Source organism: Podarcis muralis, chromosome 10 (genome assembly GCF_964188315.1).
Source record: "Podarcis muralis chromosome 10, rPodMur119.hap1.1, whole genome shotgun sequence".
Lineage (NCBI taxonomy): Eukaryota > Metazoa > Chordata > Lepidosauria > Squamata > Lacertidae > Podarcis > Podarcis muralis.
The window spans coordinates 53,350,007-53,367,829 of NC_135664.1; the positions used below are offsets into that span (position 1 = coordinate 53,350,007).

General features: G+C 42.7%; 1 protein-coding gene across 1 annotated transcript; it reads right to left on the reverse strand.

Annotated features, from left to right (window-relative positions):
- Nucleotides 1-1,509: 1,509 nt before the first annotated feature.
- On the reverse strand, nt 1,510-16,759 carry DRAM1 (DNA damage regulated autophagy modulator 1). The gene is made up of 7 exons (XM_028746050.2): nt 15,676-16,759; nt 10,044-10,111; nt 8,650-8,792; nt 7,165-7,342; nt 5,697-5,755; nt 3,041-3,133; nt 1,510-2,088 (listed from the first exon to the last, which is right to left on the reverse strand). The coding sequence occupies exons 1-7, from the start codon at nt 15,879-15,881 to the stop codon at nt 2,044-2,046; spliced, it is 792 nt and encodes a 263-aa protein (XP_028601883.1). The 5' UTR covers nt 15,882-16,759; the 3' UTR covers nt 1,510-2,043.
- Nucleotides 16,760-17,823: the final 1,064 nt, after the last annotated feature.

Sequence of the window (17,823 nt, forward strand, 5' to 3'; positions counted from 1 at the left end):
GGTTTGATCCAAAAGTAGCCTATAATGAAAATTAGTATAAATACATTCTGATTAGCAGCTGCTTTTTTCTACAAGCATAGGAAAAAGCAATTAATTTGTCTTATGGTGACTATCTGATCAGACTTCAAGCTGCCCACACATTTACTTCTTCCCAGGGAAGTAGATCAATTATTATTTAAGGATTTGGGGGCAATACACACTACCAATATGGTCCTTTAGTGCCATCTACTGTGCAGTCAAGAAAGTATTATACATACATTATTCTAGACATACAAAAAACCCTTAGCAATCTGATTTGTACAAGCAGTCCCCTGTTAATTTTGTTCAGCATTTATGTTCACCTACATATTTTTTCACATCTCAGATTTTCACCACAGATATTAATTTTGTCCTTCCTTTTCCAAAATACAGTGGTACCTCGCAAGACGAATGCCTCGCAAGACAAAAAACTCGCTAGACGAAAGGTTTTTCCGTTTGCGAGTTGCCTCGCAAGACGAATTTCCCTATGGGCTTGCTTCGCAAGACGAAAACGTCTCGCGACTTTGTTTCCTTTGTCTAAATAATAATTCGCAAGACGAAAAATTCGCTAGACAGCAAAACTTGCGGAACGAATTAATTTCGTCTTGCGGGGCACCACTGTAACAGAGAAATATATATTTTTTAAAACAACAACAACAAAATGATTCTCCTGTCGAGTAAAGAAAAGCCTATATGTGCATTTAGTTAATTTATAAAGTTACTTCTTATGGCACATATGCACACATCTCCTGGAAGTGTTTTTAGTATCACTAATGGAAAAGATAGACTTTGACCCCAGTCCAGAGCTAGTTAGCTTTTCTAACTCCTGCTGAGTTCAATGGGATGTTATTTCCAAGTAAATGTGTATAGCATAAATCAGTGGCGTAGCGTGGGTTGCCAGGGCCCGGGGCCACATGGAGGGGGGGTAGGGAAATGAACAGAGTATGCATGCACATTCAACTGTCTAATAGCGTCACCCAGGAGATCACAGCTATAGATAAGAAGGGTCCTTCCATTGTCTGGAGAGGTCACTTCCTGGTTTGCATGGAGCTGTTTTCAACGACATGCGACTCCTGGAGGACCGGCCAGCACTCAACGTAGCCCTTGGCTCAAAAAAAAATGTAGCCACCCCTGTTTGATTTCAATAGGACATGTAGCCCAAAAGGCCCAGTTAGCCATGACTAACTGAAGGCCATGGCTAGCCTGAGGACATGAGGAAGATGTCTCAGGCGGCAGATGTTGAGGGGCAGGCAGTGGTGGTGAGGCAAGGACAGAGTTGCCTCTGCCATAAAGGTTTTCCTGCACCCGCTAAACTAGCTTAGTGCCCTCAGGTGCAATAGAGGCAGCTAGTGCTGAAGTAATATTCAACTGCCAACCTGGTTAGTTTCTGTAGCCAGAACATCTTATTCTTTTATCTGAAGCAGCGAGAAGCCTTGAGCAAGCCTTGCTGAAGCCCCTTAATGTTCAAAAAGGACCTGAACCACAACAACCTCTCTTTAGATCAGGGCCAGTTTATTTCCTAATACATAAAAGCAGACATTACTATCCACAATGAATACTAGGCATTTTAAAACACAATCTTAAGCACAGTCAGTTGAAAGAAAGCCCCACCAAGTTCACCAGTGGGACCGAGTTCACCAGACTGCAGCCTGAGTTTTACTTTTGAGGCCATCGTGACTTCCAACAAATAGAAAGAAGGCAACAGTTGTCGAGGAGGGACGTCTCTTCCTCTCCTTTTTTTCCAGAAGTTAACGTTTTTCAGACATTCCCATTTGTAAAAATGAAACTGGAAAGAAGTATTTAAAAATACAAAAAGGATTTAGAACACAGGTTAAAAGGGGAACCGAGGCACATGGGGATATTAGTAAAAGTAAAAATAGTCTCTCCCTTGGCTATGATTAGGCAAACTTGCAGCGTTGATCCACCAGGTTTGCGTCACACCAGATTTTACCGTTCTGGAGTCTCCCCAACAATTTCTTTAATGCCCTCGACCCCAGTTTCTATGATTCAAACTATAAAAAGTGGTCATAGGTTTCCATGTAGCTCTGTTGATATCCGTATTGTAACTCCCTGGAACAAAAAGAAAAGGAGAATAACCAGTCACTACAAAGTACTGGCTGCACATGTGTTATACAGTAGACAGGCATGTAGGCAGAAAAATGACAAAATATTTGGCATTAGTAGAAAAGGATTCATTTCATCTAGTATTTGAAGAGAGCTGGGGCCCCAATCTTAAATATAATTTAAATTCAGGCAAAGCTAATAAAATTGACCTCATCCCAAAACAGACTGGCTACAACCCAAAGTCATGCATATGTGTATCTATGGTGAACAGATTTTTTTTTTAAAAAAAAAATGCACCTGTCTACTGCCAAAATTGGCAACTAAAGGCTGGGTACGGGCAGTAGTTTTTCAGAAACTCGAATGTGTCTGAAACTGCAGTTTTTTCCAGTTCAGAATTAATGGCCAAAATTATCCCCACTGCCGCTCTTTTTGCCTAAGGGTACCATATGCTGAAACCACCACTTTCAGGGACAAATAGGGGCCATGCAGAAATGATAAGAGGGCCTTTTGGTTCAGGCTGTGGAATTCCCTTCCACTAGAGCTATGCTCATCCCCCTTGTTGACATATTTTTGTCACTGAAAACACAGCTGCTCTGTTCAAAATAGGAGGGTTAACAAGGTTATTGTGCTGTTTGTTCTGTGACAATGTATTCTGCTGATGATCATTATTGTGAATTTATTGCTCTGTTCTATTTTGCATTTTATCACTAATAACCTTTGTTGAAGGGCATCTATGAACAACAAGAACAACAAGAGCAGCTGCAGCAGATGGATTTTTGGCAGCCTACTGGCATGGTCCCTTGATCCAGATTTAGTGTGCATTCTGGAGCATGGCTGCTTTTTCTTAAGAACAGAAATGACGTTTAAAGCAATATGCTTATGGCAATGTACAGTTTGGCCCTCAGACTCTGAAGCCCTTTTGCTCTGTACATGAAACCTTTTGTTCTGCCATACCCACCTGAAAATCTCCGATGAAAGTTAAGAAGAAGAAAACAAAACTGAAGGCTACTACCCATTCGCAGATTGCACTCACAAAATGAAACACGTAATCCTAATGGAAAGGAGAAATAAAAAGTAATTCTAAACACCAAACATGGCAAACAGAAGGCAAGTCAGACAGGCAGATACCAATTAATGTATACACCAGGAACACAAAGAAAATGCCTATTTTTATTTTGGAGAAATACATTTTGTATTTATTTATTTTTTTATATAAAAAAATTAAACTCCTTAGAACAATTACATTGGAGACACTGAGGTTCACATTTCCTTGTTAATCATTCCGAAATTTTGAATTATTTTATTACAGTTTTCTCTCTTTGATGGGTATTGCTTTTAAGACTTTTTTACCGTCTTGTAAGAAAAGCTGTTTAAAAATAATAATAATCTAGATTTTCAAGATAGCCTATTGGTCACTTGTTCAGTATTTTGCCATTTTAAGATTTTGAAGTTTTATGATGTTCTTAATTATTTTACTGCATTCCGCCTTGATATTTTTTTGACCTGGCTGCTTACAAATATTCAAATAAATAAAGCCTCTCATGCCTCAGGATACAAACATATTGTTAAAAAGAATCATTAGGGATTATTTTCACCCATTTACACTCTGTAGCAAGGTGCATTCTCCCCACCCCAACCTTTTTATTTTAATTTTATGAGATTCATAAGGCACGTGCTCCCTCTTGTGGTATATCATACCCACAGAAATACTTGCAGAAATTAGGAATTTCCAGCGAGGTTAGTCTGTTGCTGCAGCAAAAACAGAGTGCCTTGTTGCTCCTTAAAGATTAACAAATATATTAAGGCAGACGTTTTAATGGACTAAAGCCTGTTTCTTTAGATGCATGAAGACAGTGAGGGAGGCAGACAAATGAATCATCTGGTCCACTCTAGTCAAGACTGTTCCCCTCACTGCAGCCAATTTTCTTTTATTTTTTTTCTTTTGGTATTTTAAAATTGTAAACCTCCCCTCTGGATGCCTCAGCAAAAAGGCTGCCTATAAATGCAGCAAATAAGTGTTATCCTCAGCAGGTAAGTGCATATATATGGGTGCATAAGCAGAAATTTTTGGCAAGCACAATCACAATTAAATACCGTATTTTTTGCACCATAACACTCACTTTTTTCCTCCTAGAAAGTAAGGGGAAATGTCTGTGCGTGTTATGGAGGGAATGCCTATGGGTGGCATGCCTACGGATTTTCCTCCTCTAAAAACTACGTGCGTGTTATGGTCGGGTGCGTGTTATAGAGCGAAAAATACGGTAAATGATGCTGGCATCTGTCTGCCTTGGGAGACAGTGGAGGATTGAAGCTTTGGGGGTGAGGTCAAGCTGTTGGAAGGTTGTAGTGCCTACTGTGGCTGTAGAGACCGAAGCAAGAGACACATTTGCAGCTGAAGGCGTCTGAATTTAGTGCACATCTCCTAAATTTAGTACGTATCCGCCTAAAGGTAGGATAGGGCTGATTATGCAAACTCCTTCATTTATACCACTTCAAACCCCGTGCACAGCCTCCAAAACCCAAATGTGTAGCTTCTTACCCCCTGATTCCTACGCAGATGTTGTCACTGAACCATTTCATTCCCAAACTGAAATAGGGCTGCAGCAGCTATAGGAACCATTAAACCTTAAATGAACACTATGTTGTACCAGGAAGGTGGAGCGTCTCCACCCCCATCGTTCAGCCCAGACACTGAGGTCCAGCTCCAAGGGCCTTCGGGTGGTTCCCTCACTGCGAGAAGTGAGGTTACAGGGAACCCGGCAGAGGGCCTTCTCGGTGGTGACGCCATGTGGAATGCTCTCCCACCAGATGTCAAGGAAATAAGCAACTATCTGACTTTTGGAAGACATCTGTAGGCAGCCCTGTTTGGGGAAGTTTTAAATGTTTGATGTTTTATTCTGTTTCAATATTTTGTTGGGAGCCACCCAGAGTGGCTGGGGAAACCCAGCCAGATGGCCAGGGTATAAATAATTTATTATTATTATTATTATTATTATTATTATTATTATTATTATTTGCTTCGCTCATTCTGACCCCAAGTGTAAGGAGCCTGCTCGCAGCAAGGAGAGGAGCATTACTGCTTCCCCAAACACAAAGGCGAAAAGTCTGCTTTTTGCTTGCTGCGCTTGATGATACAAAAGGAGATTCTGACAGCTCTGGCCACCCAGTGGAATGAGTGAATAAAATGGGGCAGAGGTAAGTAACAGTGTATGCCCTGCAATGCCCTTTTTTTTGCGGGGAGAATATGTGTCTTCCCCTCTGTATCCTGATGTTGGCACACCTATGCATTCTCAGTGCTAACTTAGAAAGAAAGCTCATCTTGTTCTCAATTTACCTATCACCAACGTTAAACACGCTTAGATGTTAAAAGGTACGTACATTCTTTTGCATTATATTAAATATCCCGAAACAATATGGCAGCTTTTATAACCATGGCTATCTATGTAAATGCAAAATGGTTCTTAGCCTTGCACAACTTAGCTTAGTCTGTGCAGCTTCAAACTTATCAAAGTTAAGTCCTTTGTTGTCTACTTTTGCCTGTCTTAATTTGAAAGTATTGAACAACCAAACAAAATGGAAAAACGATTATATATTTTTACTTAGTACGAATTTACCTTTTCACCTGGATTCCACTCAATCTTTGTTATGGAAACTAGTGAAGCACACGCAATCACTGGAGGAGGTGTTAAAGGGAAACAACCGATTTAAAATGTAATGCTATTTTTGGCTTGTAATGCAGCAATACGTAATTATTCACACAGAGGAATGGAACAGTCAGCGGGAGCCAGCACACAAACATACACAAACTTCCACAGACAATTGCAAGAAGTATGACACACGTCTCATTTTAGAATTTATACAGCCACAAATATTTGGTGCACGGTCATGTAACAAAGTTCACCAAACAGGAAAGCAGATGAAGTTAGCATCCGGTTTAGATTTTAAATGCCTAAATGTTTTTTTTTCCCCTCTGGTCACAGACTTTTTATTTCAATGATAGGACCTTTGATTGATTGATATATTTTTTTTAATGTTTAAAAGTTTTCCAAAATGATATGAACTGTAGGTTGGCAAATCACAGTCACTTCAGGAACTTTTATTACCATCAAATCTCAGAGTAGCCACACATGCAATTCTGTCCTCAGAACTGTTTTGGAATAAGGACTTATCCACACTTCCTCTTCCCTGGGGAAAACTTGCTCTTTACTGCTGAATTGGAGCAAACGTCAGCTGGGTTTCCCACGGATTGCTACTGGTTCTGATTTATTGCTAAAGAGCGGGGTTCCCAAGGGAAAGCGGCAGGGCAAAGGCAAAACCACTTGGAATCTATGGCCTGATGACCTTGGCGATTCTCAGTAGTCTTGTTATTTTACTCTCATGGTTGGTACCTCTGCTCTCTACTTGCTGTGACTGCATAACTTCATCCATCCCTGAATAATAACCAACACAAGCAAACAGCCCTTGATCATCCAGGGATTCTTTTCCTTGGTTTTATCGTCAGCCATGCTTTTGAGTGCAACCAAGCTTGCACAAACCCTTGGGTCATATAACCAAATCACGAGAAGGAAATAAATTCAAAGGGCCAATACCTCAGAAACTTCCGGGGTGGCGCCATCGGCAATGGCGGATTCCCTCTGACTTGGAGGGGACCGGCTCTGCGGAAATCGGGTCTGTACCGCTACGGCGCAGCGGGGACCCTTCAAAAATCACAGGCGGGTGAAGCCTGTGACCGTGGGACTTTTGTGCCCCCCCCCAATTGGTGAAGGAGTCCGGTTAAGGGCTCCGGAGCGGAGAGGGGAAGTGGCGCGGTGCTGAGAGGGGAAGTGGCGCGGTACCTCAGAACCAATGATCACGTAAACAAGACCCTAACTCCAACTCTCAACGTTACTTAAATTTTATGGCTGTAATCGTCAAATCGTCCCATTCCTAGTAGTCTGCTAAGCCTCAATAATAGAAGATCTAGAGAATAGCAGAATGTTACTTTCAGTGAAGGCATTTCAAATAACTGAATGCAATAGGAATGGGTTGTTGTTGTTAAGGTAGATTATTTAAACAGGCAGAGTGACATACTGAAAAGGATACTGGGAATGATAGCTACCCAAGTCATTACACAGAAGAACAGCCTTGTGTGACATGCACACAAACTGCTCCATTGTGGATGCGACTTGTAAGAGATTACAGTCTGAAGCACAATGTACAGAGCGCCAGACATGAAAGCTAAAAGAGCACCTCCATCATGGACAGCAGGAACTGCTAGCTCCTGAAAAGACAATTGGAAAAGTATTATCTACTATTGCAATTGCAATTTCGCTAATAAACACAAAAAGGAGACTGATACTGCAGCAAATACGCAGAGGGTAAACACAAGAAGACAGACTGGATTTGTCAATATCTCCGCAGATGAGACTGAAAAGAAACTTTGATGCATTGTGCATTCCTGTTCTCAGAATTTTCCATATGGTTCCAGGACAGTCAAAACTGCACAGAAGAGCTGTGATGCTTTATGGTTTACACATGTTATTCTTTGTTCTCTCCCTTTTTGATATGCTTGCACTTCTTTTTCAACCAAACAATTAAATGATAGGGGAGAACCACCACATAGAAAAGCAATGTGACCTTGTTTTCTGTCATGCTTATTTTATGCAACCAATAATTATTTTCTGCAGAATATCCACAGTTCTGTGATCAAGATCCTGGCTTCAGAATCGAAGGGTGAGATTTTGGTTCTTGTTATTTGCTAGTTGGCCTTGAACAATCTGCTTAACCTTGCTTGACTTTGGCATCTGCACATGAAGTTAATTACCTCATTCACTCTTCTCATATCTTATGCTACAAATTCTTGCAAAACCTAAGGCACGGGGCACAGCTTCTAAATATATAGAAGGAAATGTCACAATGTGAAGGGTTAAGGACAATTTGACTTGTCCACTTGCTAATTCCGCACAGCAGTGCATTAATAACCATGGGAAGGCATGAAACTAGCAACACAGATTTAAACAAAACAATCAAGCAATGGAATTTTGTCTTTGTTTAGCAGCTAGCTACTCTGAACAGGTATCTGGACATAGCAGTGGGCTGGAAGAGGGCTCAAGCCATCAACATGTGTGTTAAATAGCTGCCAGGTATATAATAAATTGTTTCTAAAATGCCTTCTCTCGTTTATTTCCATACCATCATTTGATGCCATTAGATCTTCCAAAGGAACATTGTTGGGAGAACCACATTTTTTTGTGGTTGTTGACTATCTGTAATAGTGACAGACACCTGGAATTATCTGCCCCGCACTCCTTCAATGGCCACCACGTGCCTGTCATTCAGTAAACCAAGAAACAGCCTTTAGGAGGACTTTGACCTCTGGATGAGAGAGTCATTGCATTGCTCCATGCAGTATTAGTTCTAATTCTTGGTTGCTGATTTGCCCATAGGTTTTGTTTTTGTTTTTTTAAGGACAGGCTTTAGAATGGGATATATATATGGTATTCTTAACTACTTGTAGGCCAGATGAAGGAGAAGCAACATATCAATTGAGGAAAGACAGACAGAAAGATAAATTTTATTTGGGCCTACCTGAAAGCTTGCAACAATGCCCATTCCAACACAACCTATCCATCCAACAAAGAGTGATAGTAAATTGAAACAGGGGGAAACGAAACGTGTCACTTCATTTTGCTCCTTGACAATTAGGTATCTTGCATACATCGTAACTGCACCTTTTTTTGGAAAAAAGACAAAAATGCAAGTTATTAAGAAATTGGGACTAAAAGAAAATCATTCAACCCACTTTGATCTGATCCCAACAACACAAGAGAAGATTCTCCATCCTATTCAGATAATTTATATGCTATAAAGCTCTTCTGCGCAACACAGTGAGCAAAAGATGGAGGCCTCAAATAATGCTTTTCATTCATTTTAGTTCCCAACATTCTGTCCCATTCTGGAACAACCAAGAGCAGAACCTTGGGCGGGGAACACAGGTGACGGGCAGAAGTTATGCAGATTTGATGATCAAATGATTGGGACAACCTGGGCTCGCAGCTAAGCTTGCTCCTCGGCCCCAGGGATGCACCCCTTTAATTTCTTCCATTTGCAAAAACAGTTGCTAACCCACCCTGTGGAAAAATGTAAGATACCGATTTATTAAAAGATGTATATTCCATTACAGTGGTACCTCGGGTTACATACGCTTCAGGTTACATACACTTCAGGTTACAGACTCCGCTAACCCAGAAATAGTGCTTCAGGATAAGAACTTTGCTTCAGGATGAGAACAGAAATCATGCGGCGGCGGCGCGGCGGCAGCAGGAGGCCCCATTAGCTAAAGTGGTGCTTCAGGTTAAGAACAGTTTCAGGTTAAGAACGGACCTCCGGAACGAATTAAGTACTTAACCCGAGGTACCACTGTATTTCCAAAGAAAACCAAGGTAACTAACAAAAAGATCAAAACAAATCACAATGCAGGATGAAACAATACAGCTACTTAAAAAACCTAAACAAATTACTAGAACTCAAAGGACCAAAGTCTGACTCGTGCAGGATCCATGCAATTCACAGTTCTAAACTCTGACTTTTGCAAAACGGTACTTCAGAAAGGGATAGTGCTTGGTCTTAACCTTTCTCCATCCCCTCTCCAACATAGGCATTTCTTGGAAATTTGTCACAGAAAGCCTACTTCCCTTCCTAATATCTCTGAATGCCAGAATTCAGAAACTACCCTGGATTAAAATTTATATAGCTAACATTGATGATAAAATTCACTTTAAGACTACTGGGTTTGGGCTGACTTCTAGCGGCCAATGCCACATAAATCCAGAGCAGAGAGAATGCTGCATTTTTTGTGGTTTTTCCTATCTGAAAATATGTGCCCATTTTACAGGTAATCATTTTTACCCAGTCAAGTCTTAGGATGAGACAGACTAGAAATTTTAAATTAAAAATGTAACAATAGACACATACATACATACCTAGGAATGCTGAAATGTTAATCATAAATCCAAAAATACCACTTTCTGGAGGTTTTGCTCCTGTGTCACTAAAAAAACAAAAACATGCAGTTGTAATATACAAGGAACACATTTAAATCTAACTGAAATAATAATGACAGTCACTTTTGCTGCATTTTTACTGGTAAGGTTTATTAAATACCATGTAATATCCATACTCCTTTAGAAGAAGAAAAAAGAAAAACAGCTTTGCTAATCAAGTCAGAGAAACATTAACCAACATTACACTGAAGTCAATGAAACATGTCTAAAAATAAGTAAGTGAGTAACACCTTGAACATAACCACATTTATTTAGAAGAAAGTTCCATTGACTTCAGTTTCAGATTTACCACCAGATCTGTATGCTCAGGTTTGCAAACGTGCAGCCTGATTCTATACACATATATTTTGGAAGCAAGTTCAATTTTGTTCCATGAAAAGCTGCTCTGGTGCACATTAATTAAAGTAGAATACTCCCAGTATCTCTGAGGTGCATTTGTATTAATAAGCAAGTCCCTTTTTATTTGAATTTCTGCAGGCAGGGATAGTGACTCATTTCCCCTTTGTTTCAAAATCTGTTCTTGCCAGTGTAGATCCTTTAAAAAAACACACACCAAAAACCAATCGATTTTATCAGGTTATAATCTAGAGATAGGAATACAGCCATTCAAATGAGTGGGCTGCTGATATACTATTATCATCAGTGTTATATACTGAAGATGTTCGCCCACAACTTAACAATCAGCATAGCTAACAGCCCAACAGATTGATAATTCCATCAGTGCTGAGACACTTATCAACTGTGAATGGTGTAAGACTGTGTGAGAGAGGAATGAACTGTCTTCCACTCCACCAAACACATAATTGGTGGTGGTGTCCAAACTGACAGTGCCTGAACTCCCAGTCGTGCTGGGACTTCATTTACATTTCCTGATTCATTACTGCAAATTCCATATTTGGTCCATAGTCCTTGAAGCAAATATCTGAACCTGGAAAACAAGCATGCTGCATCCTTATGAATGTGTGATTTTAAATTTAGCAAGAGATATGCAAATAGGAATCAGCCTGAATGTGTGTGCTGGTCTTACTGCACAATCTTTCTATAGCATTCTGCAGTTTACTTTATCTGATTGATTGCTAAGCAAGCCAACTTCAAACAAAGTTGGTTTGTTTAACTCACTAAAACTAGGATTCCTGGTTTCTCTGCAGTGCTAAGCATGGGGTTCTTTGAAACTGAAAGTAAACTTTGCAGATACAAACTCCCTGTCGGTGCCAACCATCAGCTGGGTTCCCCATACAGTACTTTATTTATTCATCTTTTAGAAACACCCTTACTTTTATTTTAATCCGCAGGATTTTTAAAGAAGTGTTGAGAGTCACAAATTAATTGTAAATTAGCTCTAAGTAACTTGGTAGACAGCAGAAAACTCATGTCCCAAGTGACTCACTTGGGACAAATCTGAAGTACTTCTTCAATTAGAGACTGGCCTATACTACCTAAATAGTAAACTGAACTGCAATCACTTCAAAGTCTTTGAAGAGCATTAGGTAAGATGAGAATGGAATTTGCACGTGACCAATGTGCAATTTGAATTTCTTCTTGGAACACTTAATGGTTTAAGAGCATCACAAGTAATTAAAATTGCATTGAATGCCATTCATTTTTATTTAAACCTTTAAAAATTGGGTTTATGCATGAATTGCAGCGTTTAAAAGATTGTCATTAAATAACATCTATAATGTGACTACATTTTAACTATGCTGTGAATTGTGCCTCAATGACAAAACAGTGAGGAAGCAGAAACATAAACATTTAACTTAGAAAAACTGCGTCCGGGTAACCAGTAATAAGACACTCTGGTTCTATTATTTTAGGCCCGTGGTTTTCCACCAGTGTGCTGTGGCACCCTGGGGTGGCTTGAATGATGGTCAGGGGTGCCACAGGCAACACTGGCCTCTGTCCCTCTTTCCTCCTCTCCCACCTCTGGTTAAACCACAGAGCCTAGGACTTGCCAATCAGAAGGTCCGTGGTTCGAATCCCCGCCACGGGGTGAGCCCCCGTTGCTCGGTCCCAGTTCCTGCCAACCTAGCAGTTCGAAAGCACGTCAAAGTGCAAGTAGATAAATAGGTACCACTCCGGCGGGAAGGTAAACAGCGTTTCCCTGCGCTGCTCTGGTTCGCCAGAAGCGGCTTAGTCATGCTGTCCACATGACCCGGAAGCTGTACGCCGGTTCCCTCAGCCAATAAAGCGAGATGAGCGCCACAACCCCAGAGTCAGCCACGACTGGACCTAATAGTCAGGGGTCCCTTTACCCTTTACCTTTTTAAAAAGCAATATAACAAAAGTTTTGGTCAGAAGTCAGTTTCCACTGTGTTAAGGGGAGACACAACCAAACAAAAATAGCTGTTCTGAAAAGCTTAACTCTGAGGCAGGTTTTTTTTTTTTTTTTTTTTTAAAAAGGCTTGAAATTAAGGTTAAACAAAGGTAAAGCACTACAAAGAAAAGTTATGGTCAGCTTTGCTTTTGTTCATTTATTTGTCTCAGATTGTAGGGTCATGATGAGCCAACACATTGATCATTCAGTTCATGCAGCACCCAGAAGCTGCACTTTCCATTCTACCCTCATCTTTTAAAGTTTTAAGATCAACTCAAAGCATGTGTATTCTACTCTCTCAGGCCTAGCATGAGAGACACAGCAGAACAAGGAAGGATTTTATTTTTAATTTTTTTTGCACTTTCATGTGCTTACATACTGATTGGTTCTGCATTATATCAGCCATAAAGACAATGAAAGATACTCCCGGGTTTCCATAACCAGCACGGTCATGAGAAAAAAAGAAAGTGTGTACAATTTAATTGAAAAATTATAGGAAAAAATAGGCAATAACCTTATATTTGAAAATATGCGTCCTGGAATTAGTCATGTTGCCAAGGGGCCATACCACAGAAACCAAAAACTTTCTACTAAATATAAATTGCACAAAGGAAATCCCGTATCTGCATATGATTACATGTCTGACTCTCTCTCTCTGTTTGTGTGTCATCTCACTAGATGCTGTTAAGTAGTACAGTAACCAATGATGCTCAGGGAAACTATCCAAGTTTCTTTCTTCCACTGGAGACCAACTTTACGGCAGGGTCAGTTTCCTTAGCAGCAGAATGGCAACCGCTGCGCCATAGGAATACAAAACATTTCCCTTAAGCTTAAGTGTGTATGAATACACCCTCTTAGAATCATAGAATTGTAGTGTTGGAAGAGACGCCCCCGAGGGTCATCTAACAATAAGCAAGGTTGCTATTTTCCTTGACAAAAAGTCTGTGGCTTTCATAGCTGCAAGCCAGGAAGAAAGTCAAGTGCTTGCTGCACTGGTAACAGAGGAAAGGCTGGGAAAGCTTCAGTTTTGTGTTTCTGCAAATCTTGCAGCTGCCATGCACAGAACCCACATAGATGGGACAATATCACAAAGTCAAGTGCTGTTTTCCCCACCACAAGTTCAAGTCCCAACAAATTCAGTGGGACTTGGGTTGCAATCCTGACCCACTTACCTAGAAGTAAGTCCTACTACTTCTGAGTAAATATTGTTAGGATTACACCGCTACCTCTACCTCAAGCTGCAATACGCTATCCTAAGTATACTTTACCTGATGCTATTTCTTATAGAAACAAACAGGGTTAAGGATTGGGTAATAAAAGTTGAAGACTTGTGCACCCTTACTTGGGAGTAAGCCCTACTAAAATCAGTGGTATTTATTTCTGAGGAAAGACACATAGGATCAGTTAAACACATGAGCTACAACAATATGCACATCTACTCAGTAGGTCTTAGGCCTTGAGTAAACTGTTACTGTCCTGTCACAACTTGCTGTTAGTTATGGGCTCCTCGAGGCAACCTGTTTATTGAGCGTTCAGCCTCATTTGCTTGCACAAGGTTTAAGTCTTGAGCATTCATTCGGTTTTGTCCATGGGATTGTTTTATGACAATCAGCATTCCATTAAAGTTGCGATCCTAAACCCACTTTCTGGAGACTATAAATCCCATGGAAATCAGTGCAGCTTACATACCAGTAAGCTCCCTTAATCAAATTGGTGAGCGCTTAAAACCACATCCTTAAACTTTGGAACTGAAGACCTCACAGGCCAGGCTACACATGCAGCAGAATGTGGGATGCAACAGGCATAGGCAAACTCGGCCCTCCTGATGTTTTTGGGCCTACAACTCCCATCATCCCTAGCTAGCAGGACCAGTGGTCAGGGATGATGGGAGTTGTAGTCCCAAAACATCTGGAGGGCCAAGTTTGCCTATGCCTGTTTGAGACTGCCGTAAGGAGACAACACTTTTGAATGCTTCACTATGTTTAAAGATCAAACGAAAACCTCCAAGTCAAAATTAGCACATAAAGTACTTTAACCCAGCCATTTCCCCATACCACACCGCTTGTCTACTTGCCAGTATGATCCCTCTTGTATGAAGTGGTACAGTCCACTCCAATCATCTCAGAACATTACCACCAGACTCCCCTTCCCTCTGGGCCAGTTTATAGATCCAGCAGACTGAAATAGAATCATAGAATGGTAGAGTTGGGACCTCAAGGTCCGACTCCTCCACTGAAGTTGAGTCAACCATCTTCTGAGGGGGTCCATTCCACTCTCTGACAGCTCTTGCCACCAAAAATTCCTCCTAATGTTTAGTCAGAATCTCTGCTCTTGTAACTGGAAGCCATTGGTTGTCGTCGTCCCCAATAGCCTGGGCCACTTAAAGGTGCATGTGGAAAGTTGCAGGTCAAAACACTCCCTGCATGAACTAAAACTCCCTGCTTACAGAAAGCGAGAATGTCAGGGAGAAGCACCTACCTTCTCTTAAAGCTACCTTTCTATATGCAGGGAGTTGCCCCAACTCTCCATACAGGCAGCATTTAGACATAAGGGACGCAGGTGGCGCTGTGGGTTAAACCACAGAGCCTAGGACTTGCCAATCAGAAGGTCGGCGGTTCAAATCCCCGCGATGGGGTGAGCTCCCGTTGCTTGGTCCCTGCTCCTACCAACCTAGCAGTTCGAAAGCACGTCAAAGTGCAAGTAGATAAATAGGTACCGCTCCAGAGGGAAGGTAAACAACGTTTCCGTGCGCTGCTCTGGTTCGCCAGAAGTGGGTTAGTCATGCTGGCCACATGACCCGGAAGCTGTACGCAGGCTCCCTCGGCCAATAAAGCGAGATGAGCGCCGCAACCCCAGAGTTGGCCACGACTGGACCTAATGGTCAGTGGTCCCTTTACCTTTACCCACCCAGGCAGTGGCGTAGCGTGGGTTGTCAGCACCCGGGGCAAGGCAAGTAATTTGCGCCCCCTAACCCGTGGATTTGCGCCCCCTAACCTGTGGATTTGCCCTAACCCCAGATGTTGCGCCCGGTGCGGCCGGCCCCCCCTGCATCCCCCACGCTACGCCACTGCACCCAGGGGTCAAGAAAACCTCCCCCACTTGATCTGGCATGCCTGCAATCGGATGCACTGGCTTCCCACTGCACGTGTGTACCCAGCAACCCCTCTACACGGGGGTGCCACCTGGTTCTCCCACAGAGGGCGCCCTCCTCCTGCTCCCCCCAGCAGGGGCTCTCACCTGATGTACGGAAACAGCGGCTCCACGTGGCCTTCGAGGACAGCGATCACGTAGGAGATGATGAAGGAGGCCGAAGACCAGACGACCAGCAGCGTCGGAACGAAGGCCGCTCCTTGCGTGCAGCAGGGCATCCTGTGCTGCTGCTGCTGCCACCGCCAGCGGCGCCCCCTAGGGATCAGCGGCTGCCTCTCCCCGCCGCCAGGCATGGAGGCAAGAGAGGCCGCGCCGGCTCGCGGAAGCGGAGAGCAGCCTGGCAGGCGAGTGAAGTCACAAAGCGCCTGAAGTCACAAAACTTTTAATTGGGAGGCCAGAGGCGCCGCGCGCGCGCGCGCGCGCGCACACACACACACCTCTTCTCCCTCCTCGCGCGAGCTTCGTGGAAGAGAACCAGGACACGTGCAGACACGACCAGTCCCTCGCTTTCTTCTGCAGCAGCCGCCTCCTCCGAGTTGCTTCTCTTCGCAGCTCAGTCCGACGCCCTTTTGGAAAGAGAGAGAAAAAGGAGAGGCCACCGAGGTCTCTCTCGCTTCCTCCCACACACCTGCAGAAAGTTATCTCGCGCAGAGAGCAGGAAGTCTCTCTCTCTCTCTGCCTTCAGAGAGCGCAAGTCCAACCTCTAAGAAACCGAAGCGAGCCGAATTCCCCTCACAAACCCAATGCTGTCCTTTTCCAGGAAAAAGCGAATTCCGCTCGCATCCATCACAGTTCCGTTCTACAACCCCCACAGAATCCTCCTCCTCCCAGCGCCATACATAAAGCGTCCTCACACAAAAAGTTTTTGGTTTTGCTTTTTCAACTGGGGAAGCTATTCAGATGAACTCGGTTTCCCGCCTTGCAAAAGTCCGGGTCGTGGTTTGCCCGGGCAGCGAGAGACGATTGCTGAAGTTCATAGGCGCGCAAAGTTCTGAGCGGGCATCCTTGCGCAACGCAGCGCGGCGAAAACGCTTCCTCGCGCAGCCATAAAACGGAACTTTTCGGAGCTCGCCTCTCGACAACCTCAGCAAACTGGAGGGAGGAATTCCCTCCCCCCACTGCTGACATGTTTCTGGGATATTGTGCAATTCAATTCTGTTTTTTTAAAAAAGCACGCGGTTTCCTGCCTCTCGAGTTCATCACCCGGGGATGAGCCTGAGGAAAAAAAACATCCTTTCACCAGGGAAGCAAGCGGGCCTTTCACTTTCGTTTCTACTCTTCAGTTAGCCATGGGACCACCGCTTCTTCTTTTTGGCTCTCTTTTACGAAAAGAGGGTCAGGGGGAGAATTCCCATTTAGCTAACGCATGAGAGGGGCTCTAAATCATGAGTCACAATCATGCGAGAAAGCATGCGAGAAAGTCCCACTATTTCTCAACACCCTTCTGTGTGGCCTAATGAATGGTTATCTTCTTTTTAAATTACATTTTTCAGCAAGCATTGACATAAGAGTAAAATACAGCTAGTGGCCACCAAAAAACCCCCAGCATTTTACACAATGGTACAAAATATTGCATTGCATCTGTCAGAGTTTACAAAAAAAATTCATTCTTGGTAGTGACAGTCATTGCAAAGATGTTAAGATAGCCCACTCCGACTCCCATCAGCCCTGGCCAGGCTAGAAGAGGGTAAAAGTAATCTCACAACTTCAGGAGAGTCATAAATCCCACATGCTTGTGTACTCAGACTCTCCAAGACAAGAGTCCCTATTTTCCAGGTCCCTATCCACAGGCTCACAATCCTAAAAATGTGCTTTAAAATTGTGCAGCTGCATTAAAAATTGGGGAGTCCATCAGGGACCACATATAATTACTCAGTGCAGTACAAAGTTATGATTTATATAGGAATAAAATTAGAAAGAAAAGCAGATTGATTAGACAGAAGATTAGATCAGGCATAGGCAAACTCTGGCCCTCCAGATGTTTGGGACTACAATTCCCATCATCCCTGACCATTGGTCATTAGCTAAGGATGATGGGAATTGTAGTCCCAAACATCTGGAGGGCCGGAGTTTGCCTATGCCTGGATTAGATCAATGTACTCCCTGATGTTCTTTGCCTTTTATACATCACGGCAGTCTGTTTGTTTGCATGTCTAACTCATTAAAGTAACATATGAAGATTCCACTTCATATGTTTTATCTCTTTCAACCTGTCTTCAACATGAGCATTGGTCA

Excerpts from the sequence above, each read along its gene's own strand:
- DRAM1 (XM_028746050.2), bottom strand. The coding sequence starts at position 15,881 with ATGCCTGGCGGCGGGGAGAGGCAGCCGCTGATCCCTAGGGGGCGCCGC. Across the intron at positions 7,343-8,649 it reads GCATTGTTGCAAGCTTTCAG|GAGCTAGCAGTTCCTGCTGT; the intron begins GTAGGCCCAAAT and ends TTGTCTTTTCAG. Across the intron at positions 3,134-5,696 it reads AGTGGAATCCAGGTGAAAAG|GATTACGTGTTTCATTTTGT; the intron begins GTAAATTCGTAC and ends CCTTTCCATTAG.